This window comes from Macaca thibetana, chromosome 3, assembly GCF_024542745.1.
Source record: "Macaca thibetana thibetana isolate TM-01 chromosome 3, ASM2454274v1, whole genome shotgun sequence".
NCBI lineage: Eukaryota > Metazoa > Chordata > Mammalia > Primates > Cercopithecidae > Macaca > Macaca thibetana.
Genome location: NC_065580.1, coordinates 110,724,601 through 110,745,455, shown reverse-complemented (window position 1 = coordinate 110,745,455; position 20,855 = coordinate 110,724,601). Strand labels below are relative to the sequence as shown.

The following is a 20,855-nucleotide window of genomic DNA, read 5'->3' as shown; positions in this document are numbered from 1 at the left end:
TTAAACAAAGATGATTTTATTTTAAACAGAGTGAATAAAAAATTTACTTTATAATGAAGGCACAGGAGAAATGAGGTTCAGGAACTGTCAGGGTTTTCTTTAAAAGGTGATTTAGTGGTGGGCACCTAATGCAAATCAACGTGGCACATAGCTTCCAAAAAGAGTGAAAACTTAAAACTTCATTAAGGGAACTGTTACTCAAGACAAGTTAACTAACATCACACTGTGCTGCTGCCCTGGCAGACCCCTACAACATGTAGTACTTATCAAGTGCTTGCTATGTGCCAGGCACTCTACTGTATTCACACATTTAATTCTCTCGACAATTTTAAAGATAGGAATTACTATTATATGCCCATTATCCCCAATTTACAGATGAAAAAACTCTGAAACACAGGAGTAAACTTTTACTCAAGTAAAAGTTAGGTTTTTACCTACCCTGTCAGCCACCCAAGGACTCTTACCCACCCGATCAGCCACCCTTGGACTCCAGGCACCAAATTATAAAACTAGACAATTTGCAATAAATTCTGAGTGAGTTCCTAAATTAATTTCTTTTTGGATATGCCCCAAGGGGGTTACTTGCATTCAAACATGTAACTCAAACTGAGCTGGCAAATTAGAAAACAATTACTCATCCTTGGTTAAATCATGCCACCATTTTTTTCAAAATCCTCTTACTGCATTTGTGGATCACAGTCACACTCTTCTAACTTTAAGAGGACTTTTGGGAGGGGGTCAAAACTACTATCAGTAACTCAGTCATGCAGGGGTGCTACTTACCTATAGAAGGAACATTTCAGACTCAGACACACCTTAGGCTTAGAAACATGGAGTGGGAAAAATAAACGCTACTTAAGAGAGTATACTAAATGCAATCTTAACTTTTAACTTTAAGGCACTGAAAAATAATATTTCAATCAAATATTACATTCAACTACTATTGCTATTGGGATAAAGTGATATATTTAGTAAAAATAATGTAACCAGCTATCATAAAATGATTGACATTTCTCAAATGTACAGTTTTTGCATGTGCATGTTGCTTTAAGATGCTTCATATGGTTACTGTTAAAATAAGTATGTAAGATTTATTGAACAATACAGTAAACAACCACAAAAAGCATGCATAAATTGTTAGTGGATTCGGCTACTTATGGCAGAAGTCATTGGTGGACTGTGTCTCATCAGAACATTCACTCTCCCACTGAAAAATGAAACATTTTGTAATATACAAACAAGAAACATGGTTCTTTTCCCTCTTACTGAGTTTATACTTTCCTTCCCATAGAAAAATCAAAGAAAGAAAAATATACAAATTTTTCAATGCATTTGTAAGGAAGAAAACTACAACTGAAAATAAGTCAATTGTATAACACATTATTATAAGAATTTAGCCATTTCTCCTGAGTAACATAAAAGCTAGAAAATACTCAAAGACACATGTGACACTGATATTCACACAAGTGAAAGTCAAGAACATGAATTAGTAACAGAAGTCATTTCCATAAATAGTATTTATTTCTTACTTATATTTTGACCTCTATATTCTGTGCCATTATGGGCTCTCAATGACTAAAGGCTACAAATAAAATTGCTGATAGTGCTCATCAGCTATGTCAGATCCCTGAGTTTATTATTATTATTAAAATTGCTGATAGTGCTCATCAGCTATGTCAGATCCCTGAGTTTATTATTATTATTATTATTATTATTATTATAGGCAATATGTGGTTTGCTCTCTTAAAAATGGATGTATATTCCAAAGATATTTGTTAGCTTCATCAATTTATTGATTACTGAGATGTTCACATTAAAAACGTGGAAAACAGTTAGAAACATAAAGGTGTGAAACAATTACCTATAATTCTATGGAGAGACAACCATGGTTAATATTAGCTTTACTTCCTTCTTTGGTGCTATTCCTTTATGTGATTGCTAGAATAGTTTATAACTGTGCCTTTAAATTAGTATGATATAATAAGCATTCCCCACACAATGAAAAATATGTGGCAAATTTAATTTTTAGTGAATACAGAATATTCCAAAATAAGTTTTTACTTGTTTCTCTAATGCCAGATGTGTATGTGCTTTGTGCTATTTCATGATTGTGAACAACTCTGCGATTGTGTACTTATCATTGTCTTTATCTTGATTCCTCTAAAGACATTTACCCAGGACTCCAAGAATGAATATTTCAAAATAGAATTATCGAGTCACTAAGAATGACACTTTAAGGCTCTATATGCCTATTGAGCAATTGCTTTTTGCACAGCAGGGAATGAACCTGTATGTCTTACTATGCCTTAGGCAACACTAATTATTATTCATTTTTATAAGTATTTGAGTGATTAAAAAGAGAAAAACATGTTTCAGCCATTTTATTTGGTTATATTTAATTTCTAGTAAGACAATATTTTTCATACATGAATTTTACCTTATGTTTTCAGCTTTTGTGAAGTATTTCAAGTTAATACATTGAAGTTGTTATAATTTTTTACTGACCTATTTTAATAGTCTCTTTGTAAAATAACTACTATTACCAGTAGTTATTCTTGGAAATATATTCCCCACCTTATATTTTCAATTTATTTATGTTGCTTTAACATTAGAGTTGTTCTACTATATAGCAGGGATTGTTATCTCCAGTACTTAAAAAACAATTTCATGTATACTTGAAGATAAACTTTAGAATTTGTTAAATTCTGAAGATAATCCTGTTGAAATGGTGTTCTGAATTCTGTGAAAGTTAATATGAGAAAATTGTACATCTTCACTATGATATTGAGTCTTCCTAGCCAAGAAAGTTGTATAGGTTTTGTGTATGTAAGCCCCATACACATCTTGTTACTGTTATCCCTAGACACATTATATTTCATGCTGCTGTTAACTATGCATAGAATCTCTTCTCCATTACATTTTCAATTATATAGGCAAGTACACTGATTTCATATTTGGTCAGATGCTTAACTCTATAACTTGTATAGAGTTTAAAATTTTATTTTAAATATTATTATTTTAATATTATATTTAGTATTTTAGTACTTTTTTTAGTCTAAGAAATATAACCATTTAAGTAAACAACGTGTACTTGTTAGTGTGCATTCAGAGACCCATTTTATCCTCTATTTTAGATAACAGAATGTTAAATTATATACAATTATGTTTTTCACAATTTCTCTCTCACTTTCTCATAATTCCAAATTTCTGTGTTTTAGAGCATGCTTGTATACTTTGATGTGTTTAAAAAGTAAGTTGAAACCAACAATTACTCCTATTTTTCAAATACATTATCTATCAACGGCCACCAAAAAGGGCCAATCCCGGAGCCACGAAGATCCAGGCCAGCATTTTGATTTTCCTTTTTTGTTTCCGTTCATTAAATTGAACAGAGTACTGAGACTTAAATAAACTCAGACATTCCAATGTCTGGATTTTTTCTCTTTCCAAAGTTAGCAAATGAGAAAAGAAAAACAATTCACAATAGAGGAAAGAAAAATCATTTAAAAAGGAAAATGTAAATTTATAAATTTAGAGATTTAAGTTGTGTACATATGATTCTGTGTGTGACAGAGAGAGAAAGACAGAAGAGAGAGAGAGAAGAGAGAGAGAGAGAGAGAGACAGAGACAGAGACAGAGACTGTTCACTTAGTTTCTTTTCCTAGCCAGGAATATTGTAAACATAAAATGTGAAGTTAGAGAAAAGGAGAATAAGCAATTATTCTGTGAGAGCTATGGAAAAGACATTGATAATCAGAAGATTCCAATCTGAGCCTCATCAATGAGCTATGTGAACTGGGGAAAACATGTTAAACTAGAACTAAGGTAGGTACCGTCAGGCGATGGAAGCAGTGAGCAACTTGCCAAAACTACTGCGGATTGTCCAGGTGAGGATGGCCAGAAGCAGCTGGTCAACAAGGAATGATCCAGAATGCTAAACAGCTGGTGGAAATCAGGACTCAGCAGGGATGTCAGCTGTCAGCACTGGGAGAGAGGTGGAGTCAGCCCTTACTAGAAACATCAGTTGATGCAAAATCAAAGACTCAAGGAAGGTCCATGCTGGAGAGCCAAAGCTAAGAGGAGATAAGAATAGAACCCAAGTGGGCAAAGTACAGAGCAGAACTCAGTCTGACCCAAAGGCAAGCAGGAAATTGGGCAGGACAGGAATGAGTCAGGGAGTCCGAGGAGCAAACCAGATTTGACTGAGTCAAACTCCAGATTCTCCATCCAATTCCAAAGTCAAGAGCGAAACAAGGTCAGCCAGAAAAGTCTGGAGAACTGTACCTTCCCCCTCCCAAAAAAGAAGGCCTTTAGCATTGACTTGTGGAGTCTTCCACCACTTTTCAAGGGATCTTTGGCCTATGATTCTATTAATTCTAAGTTCTTACACTTAGGAAGGGGTTAAATATGATGATATCCAAACTTCTATCCAGCTCCCCAAGTGTTTAGGACTCTAACATTCTATAAATCTAAAAATACACATTAAGTTCCAATGGAGAAACGAGGGTATTAAATGTTTTATCCAGGGAAACAGAGTTTACTGGACTCCCTCCCACCACCATCATCCCCTCCATATACAAACATATAAATATCCCACAACCACCACCTAATTCTTCCTCCTAAAAGGTAGTGTGGAATGGTTTATAGCCCTCTTGGAAAAAAAAACCAAAAAACAAAACAAAAAAAAAACTGAGATGACATTCCATTCCATCCTGACTCACTTAAAGACATCATTTGATTCTCAGTCACAAAGAATTCTCCTAACAGGGTGGAAAAAGCCTTGGTCACGAGGAGATTGCCTGGAGTTGCAGTGGTTCCCTTTGCATTCTCTAAGCCAAAGGGATGCTTTCCAGAGTTGTGTTTCTTTCTTTCTTTTACCCTCCAGGCTGATTTTATAGTAACAAAACACAGCCACTTAAATCTATCTCCAAACAACCAACATTCAGAAAATGTACCACATAAAATATAGACATTTTACAAGGGACCATCTATTAGCTGATAATGGCAGCACTGCCAAGGAATGCATAAGAAAACAAATGTGACCCTCACCAAACGTCAGATCCATTTATCCAAATTAGCCCCTCTGCAGTGAATGCCATGATATGATTCAAAGAATTATGAGGGGTTGGGAGGAGGTTACAATAAACTAAATATGTAAGTTGAGGATACATATAAAGCTTATGAAATGCAGCCTCATAAGATGTTAATAGAAGTCAGAAAAAAAAAGTTGGCAGAAGAGATTTTAAAATGTGATCATATGGAAAAAAGAATATTAGACCAACACAAAAAGTTTCAGAGGGCGAAAACAATAAGTTTCTCTATGTATATTAAAAACGTGTAGATATGGGAGAGTGGAGGGTTGCCAGGTGGAGAGAAACGTGGAATTCATCGGATTTAAAAGACACTTCCATAACCTCCCAGCCCTGGGCAAATGTGTCAGGAAGGGGATCTTCATCTCTGGGACTCCTGACTGCTCTCAGCTTCTCATTTCGTCCCTCTTCACTCACCTTAAGCAGCCAGTATTTGGATGATTTCTCTGTTTTCTCCACATTAAAATCTAAACTGAGGCAAAGATCTGGGAAAATATATTTACACGAAGGAATCAGAGTTCAAGCTTTAACCCTCCCTGTGCTGTTTGAAACTTAAGAGTATAAAGACTTTTAACCCACCCCCACTCCCCCACAAAATCTTTAACTGTAAAAGCTTTGAAATCAGCAAACTATGTGTAAGGAAGAATTAAATTCCATGGAATAAAGTTCCTTCCATGCCTTCTAAATTGTATTATATAGGTAACCACTGATAAAAATCCTCCCTGTTCTCTAAGAAACCTTGTGCTCAATAAAGCCTTCATGCAAGTAAGTGAAATCCAACTAGGACTGTAATACATCATACCCATTTATTGTTTAATTTTAAAACAGTTCAAAGTGTGAAAAGCAGAGTAGAGGCAGAAAGATGGGGTAGGCCAGAAAAGGAAGGAGGGAGGAATAAAATTGAGGATTTAGGAAAGGGGGAAAGGCCAAGGAAGATGACACAGATGTTAGAAATTAAACACGAGAAAATAAAAAATGAGGAAATTACAGATAGTACTTAACTTAAAAGTCAACAGTTTTCAGGAAGGCTAGAGACACCAAATAAAACAGTGAAAAACGTACACATAAAAATGGCACAGGGAAGTCATGGGTGTATTTGACTAAAGTGCTTAAAGATACAGGCTGAAGCTTTTCATGGAGGCTATTAAGACAGGATAGCAATTAAGGAACACACAAAAAGTGTTTCATTAGTTATGAAAGTATAGACACAAATGCAAGGAATAACTCAAGTGGAGTGTTCACAAATTCTAAATTCATTACCCGCAATGCAAAAAAGTATCTCTTGAAAGGGAATAGAATAGGGGCTATTAAGGTACTCTTTCAGTTAAAAAAAAAAAAAAAAGAAAGAAAATGAGCACTATTAATAGTCTTAATTAGGAAATTAGTACAAAATAAAATGTATCCCTAAGTCCTATGAGCTATTTCTATTTTTTCAAAAAGTTGAATAAATTATTTATCCACCTACAACAAGGCCACGCAGGCTAATGAAAATGTCATGCTTTGCTTTTGGTAGAAGTAAATTGCTACTATAATACTAGTCATATCATCCTTATTAGGATGTCTGATTGGCAGTTAAAAATAACTTTCCTAAACACAAATTGTGAAAGTTGAGTCTTATAATAATTACAGTTTGGCAGAAAAAAAATCTTAGAAATAAGGTTCATGAATTTAAAACTAATACATAACTTGCTAAAGCAAACAATTGGGGAACTAAAGTTTATGATTTTCCAGGATTAAGATCTTCCTTAGATGGATCCCAAAAATGGAAAGAATGAATAAGACCTAGTATTTGCTAGCACAACAGAGTAGCTACAGTAAAATATAATTTCATTGTACACTTCTAAATAACTAAAAGAGTATAACTAGATTGTTGAGACACAAAGGATAAATGTGTGGGCTGATGGATACCCCTATCTACCATGATATGATTATTACACATTGCATGCCTGTATCAAAATATCTCATGCTACCCATAAATTTATAGATGTACACTATGTACTCCTAAAATTAAAACTTTTTTAAAAAAAGATTTTCCTCAAATAGGCTGAGTACTGCTGCACGGTCAAACTGTGCTGGCTGTTTTCATGCCTGTTCTGTGTTTGTTGTTGTTGTTTGTTTGTTTGTTTGTTTTTCTTAGCGTCTCACTCTGTCTCCAGGCTGGAGTGCAGTGGCACGATCTTGGCTCACTGCAACCTCCGCCTCCCAGGTTCAAGCGACTCCCCTACCTCGGCCTCCCAAGTTGCTGGGACTACAGGTGTGCACTATTTTTTTGTATTTTAGTAGAGATGGGGTTTCACCGTGTTAGGCAGGATGGTATTGATCTCCTGACCTTGTGATCCACCTGCCTCGGCCTCCCAAAGTGCTGGGATTACAGGCATGAGCCACCGTGCCCGGCCCGTCTGTTCTGTTTTTTAATCCTCTTTGTGATGTAGGTATTTTTACGTGTATGATATATGAGAACCTGAAGCTCAAGGCTGATCACTGAAAGACTAGGATCTCAAATTCAGATCTTCTGATATTCTCTGACCATGAGACAGGTTCTCTAGTTCATTCAAAGTCCTCAGCTACCACTGCTCTTTTCTGTTTTGTAGAACCTGTCATCATGGATTCTTGTTTTCTCCCTTTGGCCAGTTCTGCCATACTTGGATAACTTGCCCATCATTGCTTCACATGTTCACTTGCCCATCATTGCTTCACATGTTCACTAACTGAGAGAACACTTATTGAGTGCCAATAGGTGCTAGAAATAAAAATCCAAAAGATATATTCTCTGCCATAAGAAATTCACTGTCTTGTCAAGGAGGAAGAGAAGTAAATGACTGATGACAGCCAGGTGGGGTAAATGCTGTGATGCAGCGACACAGGAGGGGCTGCTCGAAATAGACTAGTGAGACCGGAAAAGCTCCTAAAACTTGTGCTTATTTTAAAGGACTGATAGCGGGTAGTGAGACAAAGAAGTTCCATCATTTGAGTGCCAAATAATGAGCATGTGGGGAAACATGGAGGACTGAAAGACCAGACCACATTAAAAGTAGTAGCACTGGGCTCTGTGTGACCCAGGCAAGGCTGACACGGTGGGAGGTGCATGTGTTCAGGTAAAATGGTTTGAACTTTATCTTTCAAGCTATAGAAACAAGGCATGGTGACTCAGCCCTGTAATCCCAGCATTTCGGGAGGCCGGAGCTGGAGGATTATCTGAAGCCAGGAGTTCAAGAACAGCCAAAGCAACATAGGGAAACCCCACTCCCCCACCCCACCAACCATCTTTCTAAAAAATTTATATTTTAAATTAGGCAGGCATGGTGGCTTGCACCTGTAATCTTAGCTACGTGGGAGACTGAAGCAGGAGGATTACTTGAGCCTAGGAAAAGGCTAAAGTGAACTACGATCACACTACTGCACTCTAGTCTGGGTGACAGAGTGAGACCTTGTCTCAAAAAAAAGTAATATTTTTGAAAGGTGTAGAGAGCCCCAGAAGGACCTAGCCAGGGCAGTGAAATGGTCATATTGGCTTAAGAGTGCCAAGATGTCAGTTTTTTTACATTGACATTCAGTATAGGGACCTTTGAAGTTACAATTGCTCCATCAAGAGCCAAGAAATGTTCCAGGTCCAATTCTCCAATATTTTGTATAAATCTATTCAAAATAATTTGATACCAAATTTTGAAAATGATCAAATTAGAGAAAAGTAACTAAAAAACTTTTTTTTTTTTTTTTTTTTTTTTTTTTTTTTTGTGAGACAGAGTCTTGCTCTGTCACCCAGGCTGGAGTGTGGTGGCGTGATCTTGGCTCACTGCAACCTCCACCTCCTGGGTTGAAGCGATTCTCCTTCCTCAGCCTCTTAAGTAGCTACAGGCACCTGCCACCACACCCAGCTAATTTTTGTATTTTTAGTAGAGATAGGGTTTCACCATGTTGGCCAGCCTGGTCTCGAACTCCTGACCTCAAGTGATCTGCCTGCCTCAGCCTCCCAGAGTGCTAGGATTACAGGTGTGAACCACTGTGCCCAACCAGCCACTGCACCCAGCCTAAACGCTTGATTCAATTCAACAAATACTTGTTTGGCTGATATAGGGCATTTAACTCCACAATGCAGTAAACTGAAAATAAGTAAACAGACAATTAACAATCAAAAACTTAATTTAAGAAAAAAACTGAATCATTCAAAACCAAAAATATTTATTTTACTAAAGGAATTGCCATGGTATTTTAAAAGGTGAACTTATTTAATGCTGTTAGTTTTATTTATGATGACATAATGTAAACAACTTTTTACAAATGTCTTCACTAGGACTAAATTGACATATACTTGCTTTACATGTGTAACATTTTTCCAAAAGCAGTTTAAAAATTGTCATCTGCATCTCTCCAAACTACAGATAGTCCTTAACTTATGAAGGTGTTATGTCCCAATAAAACTCATTAAATTGTAAATATCATAAGTCAAAAATGCATTTAATACACCTAACCTACCAAACTGAGAGCTGCAGCTCACTGCTGCCACACAGCATCACAACAGAGTATTTTGCTGCATATATGGCTACCCTGGAAAAATATCCAAATTCACAGCATGGTTTCTTTCCCAAAGTAGCTGGGACTACAGGCACATGCCACCAGGGCCAGTTAAATTTTTTATTTTAATTTTTGTAGCGACATAGGGTCTTGCTGTGTTGTCCAGGCTCACAGTACAGTTTCTAATGAATGTGTATCACTTCACCACATGGCAAATTAAAAAAATTGTAAGTCAAATAGAATTGTAAGCTGGGGACCATCTGTACTTCTTTTCTTCTCCCATGATTTTATTTTCATGCTACAAAAGTACACTCACATCAATATTTCCTTCTTTCAAATTTTCCTTCACCTGCCTAATTCTGTTTATCCTTCAAGATTTATCTTAGATGGCACCATCTTCAGGAAGCCTTCCCTGATTTCCCAGATTAAAGGAGTTGCTCCGTTTCTGGGCTCCCCAATCCACTGTGCATATGATTACCTGGGTAATTTCCACACTCTACTTAAATCAATGCTTTCTGGAAATAGTTTATTTTCCTAATTAGACTATGAACTCCTTAAAAGCCCAGGCTTCATCTTTCAGCTCTGCATCTGCAGGACAAGGGTACACAGTCAGTGGCCAATAAATGTTGGTGAAGAGAGGAAGAGAGAGGGAATAAAATAAATTTTATGTCTATTTTCTCCATCAATTCTCTTCTCCTTCATCCTCATGTCATGTCTTCCTATTACTTCTCTCCAAACACTAATACATCATCTTTATCCTTCTCTTCCTAGTTTCAATTCACAACTTGCAATATCTCTCTTGGGGTCCTAACTATTGCAAAAATGCTGATCTGGTGTGTGAGTAGCACAGGTTTCACAGTTTGTTGCTCCTTAGCATTGCAAAGAAGAGGATTGTTTTATCTGGCGCTGGATTAGTCTCCATTATATCTCCTCTTCTGTTTTAGCTAGGGATTTTTAACATGATTGAGTTTTACCTAGTTTTCAATGTTAGCAGCTGGGTAAACATACTTTCTGCAACACCCTGGATAAAATGGCAAACTCCAGGGGAAAGTCTTGTACCTTTAGATTAATAAAAAAGACTTGCTCACAGCCCTGGCTGGGGAATAGTAACACCTGAGAACATTTGAGGGGAATTGTGTGTGCTGGCTGTGGAAAACGCAGCTGATGACCAAAACAGGCAGCTGCCGTCCTGAGCGAGGCTGACCGCCCTCAGAGAGTAGCTTCAAACTGTACTTAGCAAGAATAACAGACAAGTGAGGTAAGTGACTGACAACTCTGGTAGGTACTTCCAAAAAAGCCTGCACTTTTCATAGCAGAATCACCTGATTCTAAAAAACATAAATGAAGGCTTACAAGGGACAGGGAGGGGAGTACTCAAAAATTGCTCAGGGAAAATACTTTGGAAGGAAGATTTTGAAACACAATAGGAAATTCACGTGTATATTTACAAGCGCCAACTTCGTAAAAATCCATGAATGCTTCTGTTTTCACTGTCTTCAAATTGGGTACAAAGGAGGAGAAACCTTTTTAAAACAAATACAGTGAGTTCATCATTCCTAGAGTTTGTTTTTAAACTTATCTGCTGTGCAAATTCACTCTCATGAATCCCTCCATATTTTTACATGTTTTAAAGATTTTCTAAAATAAAAATATCAGGCAAGGAAAGTATCTATAAGTATTAAAGGAAAGTGCTTGTGATGTAAGGTTTAATAGAAGACAACAGGCAAAAACACGATAGACTCACATGGTAAAGTCGATTATCTGTGAGTGGCTACAGTTACTAAAACTATGTTTTTACTATGGAAATGACTGGCAAACCACATTTAAAAAATTGGAGCATGTATATCAACATGTTTAAAAAATACAATAAATGAGTAACAGGCACAGTCTGTAACTGCAATACTTTTGCAAAATAGAAATTTTTAAAAAGTGGTTATTATGAAAAATATGGAAAACAAACTTCTTAGGCTCACTGAAACAAAAGTGTTAAGGAATAGTTCAAAAATAACCACTACAATGTCTTCTAGAAAGTCTGCAATGGTTACCAAATGAAAATTCAGGAGGGCAAGGATTCTTTACTGTATTTTACTGCTATATTACTAGTGCTCAGAACAGTTCATGGCACACAGTAGGTGTTCGATAAATGCTTGTTGAATACGTGAGAGACTGAATAAATGGAGGAGAAGCATAGACCATTTCAACCTAGCCCTCTGGTCTCTCCAGGTAAGAAACAGGGTCTTCCTGACTCCATGTTGCTGAAATGCTTTGACCTCTCCTCTACTAGGTAGAGCATTCCCTCCCTTGATGCTCTCTCTTCAAGTTAAAGAGAAAAAAGTTGCTAATAAGCAAATCCATTTTATGCACCCCCCCACAAAAAAAATGCTTTATTTCACAAGTTTAATAAACTACTTTGTCATAAAGGCTTTCATTATTTCATGACACGATCTGCCTGCCATGGGCTCCCACTCTCTCTGAACCAACCTAACACCCCTCTTCTCTTGCTCCCCCAGATCCAAGCACACTGTCCTCTGAGTTACTCCATAAACTCTGCCTGGAATGCATCTCCCAGATGCCTGCCAGCCTCCTTCAGACATTTTCTCTCATTTCTTGCAGGATTCTGCTCAAATGTCACTTTCACAGAAAAGCCCTCTGTGACCAGGCTAAATGAAAAACCCAGCTTCACACTTAACTTCTGGCATTCTTCCTTGTCCTGGCCTGCATTATTTTTCATGGATACACTTGGTCTGTTTCATTCACTTCTCTATCCCCAACGCTTGCAACAGTGCCTACTACACAGTTAGTGCTCAATAAATATTTCTTGAGTGCATAAACAAACAAGGACACAGTCATATTTTATGTGCCACTTCAGGGAGGCAATATGAGAGATGAAAAAGGTGTTACATTTTGAATCCCATTTCTAACTATTCACTATGTGCCTGACCTGGAGACCACCTCCCTAAATGTCAGAATTTTCATATCAAGTGGGAATAGTAACACTTATTTGGCATGTACTTGGCAGCCACCAAAGGCTGGTTCCACCCCTTCCTTTCTCCCTGGCTCCTTTTTTGTGGCTGTGAGCTAATGTAACACTTTTGTTAGGAAATAAAATGCCTGCAAGTTCTGAGGTGACTGTGCAATGTGTGTGCTGAGCAAGACAAGAATGTTGAGAAGGCCCTGGAGCAGTATCATTCATAATGACAACCAACATTGATTGTACTTCCGTTTGACAAGGGACAAAGCACAAAAAGGACAACCTTCTTTTCTAAAGGTGCCATCATCTGACTGGGAACAGAGGCTTCTAGAACTGGCCTTGAAACATGACTAAGTTTCAGAATAGTGGTAATCCTGAGAAGCATTTCAGAGAGGAAACTAAACCAATAGGGAGGGTGACTATAGCAGGGATGTCCTTTGGAAACATGTTAGAAGAAGAGTGGACAGGAAAGGTGATGTCAGATTATGGAAGACCCTGCATGCCAGGCTGGAAGCTATGTCTAATCATGTAATTTACGAAGCACCACTAATATTTTTGAATACTGGAAAAACAGAATTTATAATGAAAATGACAAATTTTAAAGAACCTGTAGAGACTTCTCAAAGCCAAGCACTAAACAATACTAATGATCCCAGTGCTATTTGTTTGGAAAAATAAATGATAAGCTTATAAACTGGAATGAATCAATATTCTAATTCTAATCTTCCCAGATCATCACTATTTGAACTACCTTGGAGGAGAAGAGACATGCTAGAAAAGACTTGGAGAACTGCAACCCATAAGAAAGTACCAAAAAATGTCAGCGCACTAGCAGAAGAGAGCACAAAAGCTAGCCTCCAAGCAGCCAAGGGCTCTATCTGTGGTCTGTGTTTTAACAGCAGTACAAATGATGATGTGACCTCCTTATGAAATTTCCTCTCCTAGGACTACCCCCTCCCCCAATCCAGTCTCTTCCTTGCACATTGATTCCTTACTTATTGTTAAGTCTGAACAAAAATATAACAATCTTACGAATACCAAAATGCTGAAACTTCTACTTCTGTATATAAAAGAACAGAAAGAAGAAGGTTGCAGATTATTTAACTCACACCAAAGAGGGAAAATGGAAATGAGTATGTTACAGATGCTACTAAAAGTCATTCCACAGTTGAACTCCATTACAGAATTTAACAAGGAATAAAAGTTTTAAAACATAGGAAACCAATCTAGGTATCATATTTTCCTTGGGATCTACTCTTCTTGCAGCATGGTCATGATTTATTCAGATTATCAAAGAGCTTCTGATAAGGTTCTCACAAGTGGTTATTATTGAAACTTGGTAACCATAGTGTGAAAGGAAAAAGTTTTATCAATTAACTATATTAATTACAAATGATTGAGAGGCATAGAGGCAAAAAGAAGAAATAAATGGGCAATTCTCATGTGGAGAAAAGTTAGTCATTGAGGGCTCTGGGGCTTCGCGGTAGAATCAGAGTTATATTTAACCAGGGACACCCAGTTCTCCTTCCCCCATTCTGTGTCTATCAGTCCCACAACACACAGTCCCTCTATTGATGTGAACAGCATTTGGCACATGGAAAAGATACACGCAGTGTTTAAAATCACAAAAGTGTTTAAAGTTACAAAAGTATTTCAAATCCAGGAAATAGAAAATAGATAGATGAATGTTGATTCAGATATTCCTACAGACATCCCCAAATACAAAGACAACAAAAATAAAAACAACAGCAGAATTTTAGTTCTTATAACTTTGATGTATACTACATAGAAACACATGAGCCTTTTCAAAAGACTGGATATGGTATTTAAACAAAATTACCTAATCTATTGGCATGATGAGAGCAAATTTTCAATAGAAGAAAAATTTATGTGGGCATTTCGATCCACAAAAGCCACAAAGCCTATTTGTACAGATTCAGAAGACATGTAAAGGCAAACAAAAAGTGAAACTGACATGGAACAGTAAGAATAATTACTTTTTTTCAGACAAACTTGAAAAATTGGTACAGGTATTACAAATAAATAACCTGACATTAATGGAAGAATTTGGCATTTGCAAAGATCCAGAAATAACATCATGATTCACAGGAGTGGCTCAGAAATGCAAACCAACTCTTGGTTTCACCTCTCTTTGCCTTGTTTTCCTTACATGTAAAATGGAAATAACAGAACTTACCTCACAGGATGATTATGAGAATTAAATGAGATAATGTATCTAAAGCATTTAACACAATGAAAGTATGAAATAATGTTAAATTATTATTGTTGTTGTTGTATTTATGAAAAACTAAACCCAAACAGCTACAGGACACAGAGAAACAACCTAATTCAAGTCATGGTGACTTTCTTATTTATATCATTGTTATGACTCAGTACTTAACAAAGCATATAAAATGTGTTCAAGTGCTTCTAAACAAACAAAAAAAAAAAACCCGCAGCTTTAAAATCTCTCCACTAGCCAGTTTTGTAAAATGGAAGAGAATTACAAATTGATCTCAAATAAGCCAAGAAAAAAACCCACAAAACACCAGATAAATGCTTATCATATATTAATTCTTAAATGGATGAATACAAGATCCAAACTTACCGTTCAGATAATATTTTAATAAGCTCTTTTCTATTCTGTACCCGAAGGTGGTTAGTTTTATACTTGGAGTCATCAATCAACTCAGGCAAATCCAAGATCTAAAAGGGAAAAATAATTTTCAAGTATAAGAAGTAGATTGTTCTTGTACCTGCCTCTGGGTGCCAGTGTTCAGGTCTTGTCTCTCCCTTCTCAAGAACATTCCTTGCTGGTCTTTATGCCCCTCAACAAGCACATATGGAGGGAACAAGCACACAGTTAGGATGGATCATGCTGGTGAAAGGGTTTGTCATTCATAAGAGGCTTTTACTACATTTAAGCAAATATTCTTCCATATAGGAGAACAGCAAAAGATCCCCATAAGTCTTATGCCAAATATGAGAATATAGGAAACATGTTATCAGATTACCATAGAAAAAAAATCTTGTTTAGAGGAAATAGGGAGAGAGATGCTAAACTGGGTAAAACAGACCAAATTTTAAAAACCAATATCATAAGTGCATACCTACATGTATCTTGTATACAGTCAACATGCACCTTGTAGATATATTCACTTATTTATTCCACATGTAAATAAAATACTGTGATCTTCCCAGGTTGTCCTATGCAAAATGTTCTAAAAGCTGCTAAAATAAAGTAAAAGCAAATACGTTTGCCCAAATTCTTACCATTTAAACAATAGCAAATTAAAAGATCTTCTTCTTATAGAAGTATCACTATTTTTTATTAATATATCTCCCTGAAGTAATACCAACTAGAAATGCTTTTATAGATTTCCTCTTTTGCTCCTCCTCAATAAGGGGAAAATCTATCTTGCAAGTCCCTTTGGACAACGTTCAATGTTAACAAGACTATAATGAAAGTACCAAGTGGATTTGGAATGGAAAAGTTTTACAAAGACTGTGTAGAGGCAGTGCTTGGCAGTTGTGTTGGAAAGTTACAAGGAGCATTTACAGCCTGGGGGCAGGCCATGCGGCCTACAGAAAGCTTCATTGTCTTTATTAATGTATTTGCAAAGGAGAGAGAAGTGAAGAAGATTCCCCTGAGTAAAGAGACCATCTCAGTGGTGTAATTTCTTTCACATGTTTCAGTTATTTCCTTTAGGAATAATAAAGACAGCATTAATCTCCCAGATTTTAAAAACCAACACCACATACAGCACCCTTTCTAGAAATCTCCCTGTCACAACACCTGATCCAAGAATTGGCCTCAAGCCTTGTCTAGCAGTTAGACACCCTCCCTCCCTAAGAGTGAATAAGTCATTCCAAAAAAAAAAGCAAGTGTCTTCACTAAGTCACAGGTTAAATTTACAAACTTGGCCTTACCCAAAAAGCACCATCAGCAACAAAAAATTACACAGTGACCACACTTAAGGGTAACTGGAATGCCCATGTGTCCACTGTATTTGACTTAATGGGACTCTTTTCTGTTTCAAAGATGGTGTGAAATTGTTGGCCAAAGTAATAATCCTTCCATCTTCAACTATGCCAGCTAACATTCAAAATGTTTCTAGAGAGACAGCTTCAAGGACTGTGATCATAACTATTATTTTGGAGCTTAAATTTAAAAAGAGTGCTGCCTGGAATAAAACAAAACAATGCACATGAAAATGCTTGACATATTAAGCAGTAAATAAATGTGAAGTATTCCAACTAGGTACTGTTTCCCCCAAAAGAATTTTTTTTTTTTTGAGACAGAGTCTCACACTGTTGCCCAGGCTGGAGTGCAGTGGCACGATCTCAGCTCACTGCAACCTCCGCCTCCCAGATTCAACGGATTCTCCTGCCTCAGCCTCCTGAGTAGCTGGGATTACAGGCATGCATGCCATCATGCCCGACTAATTTTTTGGATTTTTAGTAGAGACAGGTTTTCACCATGTTGGTCAGGCTTGTCTTGAACTCCTGACATCAAACAACCCACCCACTTCAGCATCCCAAAATGCTGGGATTACAGGCATGAACCACAGATTCTGGCCAGAAATTTTTAAAAAGCATATATTGGTTCAAACAAGAAAGGAGGGAGGGTTCCGCAAAAAAAAAATGAAGAGACATTGGCAAAAACAAAAAGAAAGAAAATAACAAAACACCATAAACTGAGTGACAAACATTTTCTAAAAAGGGGAAAAGAGAGAAAAAATAATGAAGACCCATGATAATAAAAACTGCAAGTGTTTTAACATGCCTGTCATCTAAAGCCCCCCTTATAGCAAAAACCAAAATCCTTAAGATAGTCTGAAAAGTTCTACACGATATGGTGCTATTACCTCTCTAACATCACCTCTTACCATGCTCTCCTCCCTTGCTCATTGCTGCAGCCATTTCATCTTCTTGCTGGACTAGGAACATGTCTATTCCACTTCAGCCTCAGGAGTTTTAAAATAGCTATTCCTTTGCTTGGAACATCTTCCACCAGACATCTAGTCGACTAGCTCCTCCTTTCCTTTGTTGAGTCAACTCAAATTCAACTTCTTAATGCAACTACCCCCACCTGATTACCCTACCCCCACCACAGGCCACCCCACCCCACTCAACACTGACTCCCCTGATTCCCTCTTCCCTTGCCCATTTTTTCCCATAATATTTATCACCTAACATATTTATCATGTTTATTACTCCATATCTGTCTGCCCTGCTAAAATGTAAGCTTCACAAAGTCAAAATATTTTAAATGTTTTGTTCACTGGTATAGCCCAAATGCTGACAACACATTCTTCAACTGACAAGCTCACAGATAAACAATGTGAACACTTCCAGGTGTATGATATTTCAGACATTATTTTTTGCATATACCTTATTCCATTGTGTCTAAAATCACTTTTTAGCTGCAGCCAGGCACGGTGGCTCATGCCTATAATCCCAGCACTTTTGGGAGGCCGAAGCGGGTGGATCACCTGAGGTCAGGAGTTGGAGATCAACCTGGCCAACATGGTGAAACTGCATCTCTACTACAAATACAACAATTAGCCGGGCATGACAGTGGGTGCCTGTAATCCCAGCTACTCAGGGGGCTGAGGCACAAGAATCATTTGAACCCAGGAGGCGGAGGTTGCTGTGAGCCAAGATCACACCACTGCACTCCAGCCTGGGCAACAGTGTGAGACTCCATCTCATAAATAAAAATAAATAAATAAAATATATAGGTGCTTCTTAAAAGCTATATGGTCTCTTGAAAGAGTTGTTTGTCAGGAGAAAATTATGAAGAGTTGTCATTGACTGTAAGTCATAATGTTCATATACACCGCCATCACTTTATGTGCATTACTGATACAACACATGTTAAGTTTAATTGCCATTTAAAATGGCATCCAGTATAATAGAAAATATAACTCAGTACTGAAATAAAAGATCTTTGCATATGCAGGAAGGTGCAGAAACAGAGAATCACTTGCAGCATAAGAACTACTGGAATCTAGTTTTTAGATAAAGGAAAAGGCAACATCTCTCTCGTGAAATGTGAGGTTTCACAATTTCTCAACAAATTCAGATCATCTGATCTTCCCTCTGCCGGTATAAATGTTAAATAAGTATTTGCACAAGAATTTGTTGCAAACAAGTTTTCTGAGATGACAAAAATTGGTCCATAATTAATATAGCCCCACTCCAGCTTTCTTTTCATTAGCGTTTGCACCTTTTGTTTGTGTTTGTATATTTTTCCATCCTCTTACTTTAACTTGACAGTATCATTATATTTGATGTGAATTTCAAATATGCATTGGACAGCATAGAGTTGGGTCATTTTTTTCTGACAACTTGTTTTAATTCATAATATTAAGATCATTCACATTTAATGTTATTCATATTTTTGAATGAATTAGATCTATCAGTTTATTCTTTTTTCCGTTTATTCGTGTTTTGCTTTCTGGTATTCTTTAGAGTTGTTACTATTACATTTACCTATTTTGATTTTGGCTATATTTCTGCATAGATGTTTAATGATAGATGTTTATTGCTTAGGGGATCATAATGCATATACTTTTCACAGTGTAGTTAGAATCAAAATTTTACCACTTCAAGTGGAATATAGCAAACTTACTGCAATATAGTCCCTTTACTCTCCCCATTTTATGTTGTATTTATCTGTACGTTAGATCTACATACACTGAAAATCCCATCAGACAGTATCTTAATGTTTGCTTTCACCCATCAAATATTTCAAAGAATTCACTAGGAAAAGAACAGACCATTGTATTCACCCAGATATTTACTATTTATGTTGCTTTTCCTTCATTTCTCATGTTTCCAGTTCCCTTCTGACAACATTTATCTTCTGTAAATGAAAAAATTCCTTGAAAAATTATTTTAGAGCAAGTCAGCTTGGTTTTCCTTTATACAGAATGTCTTTATTTAACCTTCATTTCTTAAGGATATTTCTACTGGATATTGAAATCTAGGTTGGCATTTCTTTCCATTCAGCCTTTTAAACATGTTGTACCACTTCTTCCCTAGCATTAATTTCTGACAAAAAAATATGCAGTTAATTGAGTCACTGATCCCTCATAGATAATACATTCTTTTTGTCCTCTGAGTGTTTTTCTGGATGATTTTTGTGTATCCATTGTGTTACAACTGCCTATAGTATTGAGTACAGTAACATGTACATGCTGTACAGATTTATAGCCTAGGAGGAACAGGCTATCCCATATAGCCTAAGTGTGTAGCAGGCTATACCATCTAGGTTTGTGTAAGTACACTCCGATATTCACACGCCACCACCAACTGACACATTTCTCAGGACATATACCTGTTGTTAAGGGACACATTATGTTTTCATGCATAGATTTGTTTCAGTTTATCCCATTTATGGTTTGCCAAAATTATTAAATCTATGGGCATTTAACTGTTACCAAATTTGGTATATATACAATTGTTATTTCTTCAAATATTTTCCAGCATGTACACTTTCTCCCCTCATTCTGGGACTACAATGACATAAATATTGGGCTTTTTGTTATTGTTGCACAGGTTCCTGAGGATCTGTTATTTCTTGTTTTGAGTAGGAAGGAGCTATCTTTTGTTCTCTCTATTGTTCACATTGAATAATTTCTATTGATCTATCTTTAAGTTCCTTGTCATCTTCATTGCACTATTGAGCTCAACCGGTGAGGTGTAATTTTTTTCTTGGTTATTATACTTTTAAGTTTTTAATTTTCCCTTCGGTTCTTCTTCATATCTTGTATTTCTTTGCTGAATATTTCTATATCCCATTTATTTAAATGGTATTTGTGATGCTTTTTAGAACATTGTTATAATAACTATGTGAACATCTTTGTAAGTTAATTCCAACATCTGCATCATCTTTGCATTGGCATTGATGGCCTTTTCTCATGCAAGTTCTGGTTCTTCATATGCTGAGTAATAATAGATTGTATCCTGGACATTTTGAACATTATATTATGAGCCACTGAGTCTTGTTTAAATTATAAGGAGAATTTTCACTCTTGCTGATTTAGCAGACAATTGACCTGGTTACATCCAAGCTGCCAGTTCTAACCCAACTTCTGTGTGCTCTGATTCTCATGTTGATTAAGTTTTCAAAGCCTTTGCAGTGTTATTTGAATCTGACTAGTATGTGCCAAACCTAATGGTCATACGACAACCTGGGCAGTTGTCTATTTATTAATACAGTTCCTATCATCTTTGGTATGCTGATTAGGATCAAATTAGTGCATATGCAAGTA

At 36.6% G+C, this 20,855-nt stretch overlaps 2 protein-coding genes across 11 annotated transcripts in view; one reads left to right on the top strand and one right to left on the bottom strand.

The window, feature by feature from the left end:
* Nucleotides 1–20,855, top strand: part of MPLKIP (M-phase specific PLK1 interacting protein) — an 811,813-nt gene that overhangs the window by 446,017 nt on the left and 344,941 nt on the right. The window lies entirely within an intron of this gene.
* The window catches only part of SUGCT (succinyl-CoA:glutarate-CoA transferase), a 772,786-nt gene that overhangs the window by 409,003 nt on the left and 342,928 nt on the right, over nucleotides 1–20,855 (bottom strand). For all 7 annotated transcript variants that reach the window (XR_007724059.1, XR_007724060.1, XM_050783317.1 and 4 more), the window contains exon 11: nucleotides 15,182–15,279. Coding sequence is in view for 5 of the 7 variants with exons in the window: in XM_050783317.1 (XP_050639274.1) it covers nucleotides 15,182–15,279 (98 nt within the window). In the remaining 2 variants the exon portion in view is untranslated. The remainder of the gene's footprint in view (nucleotides 1–15,181; nucleotides 15,280–20,855) is intronic.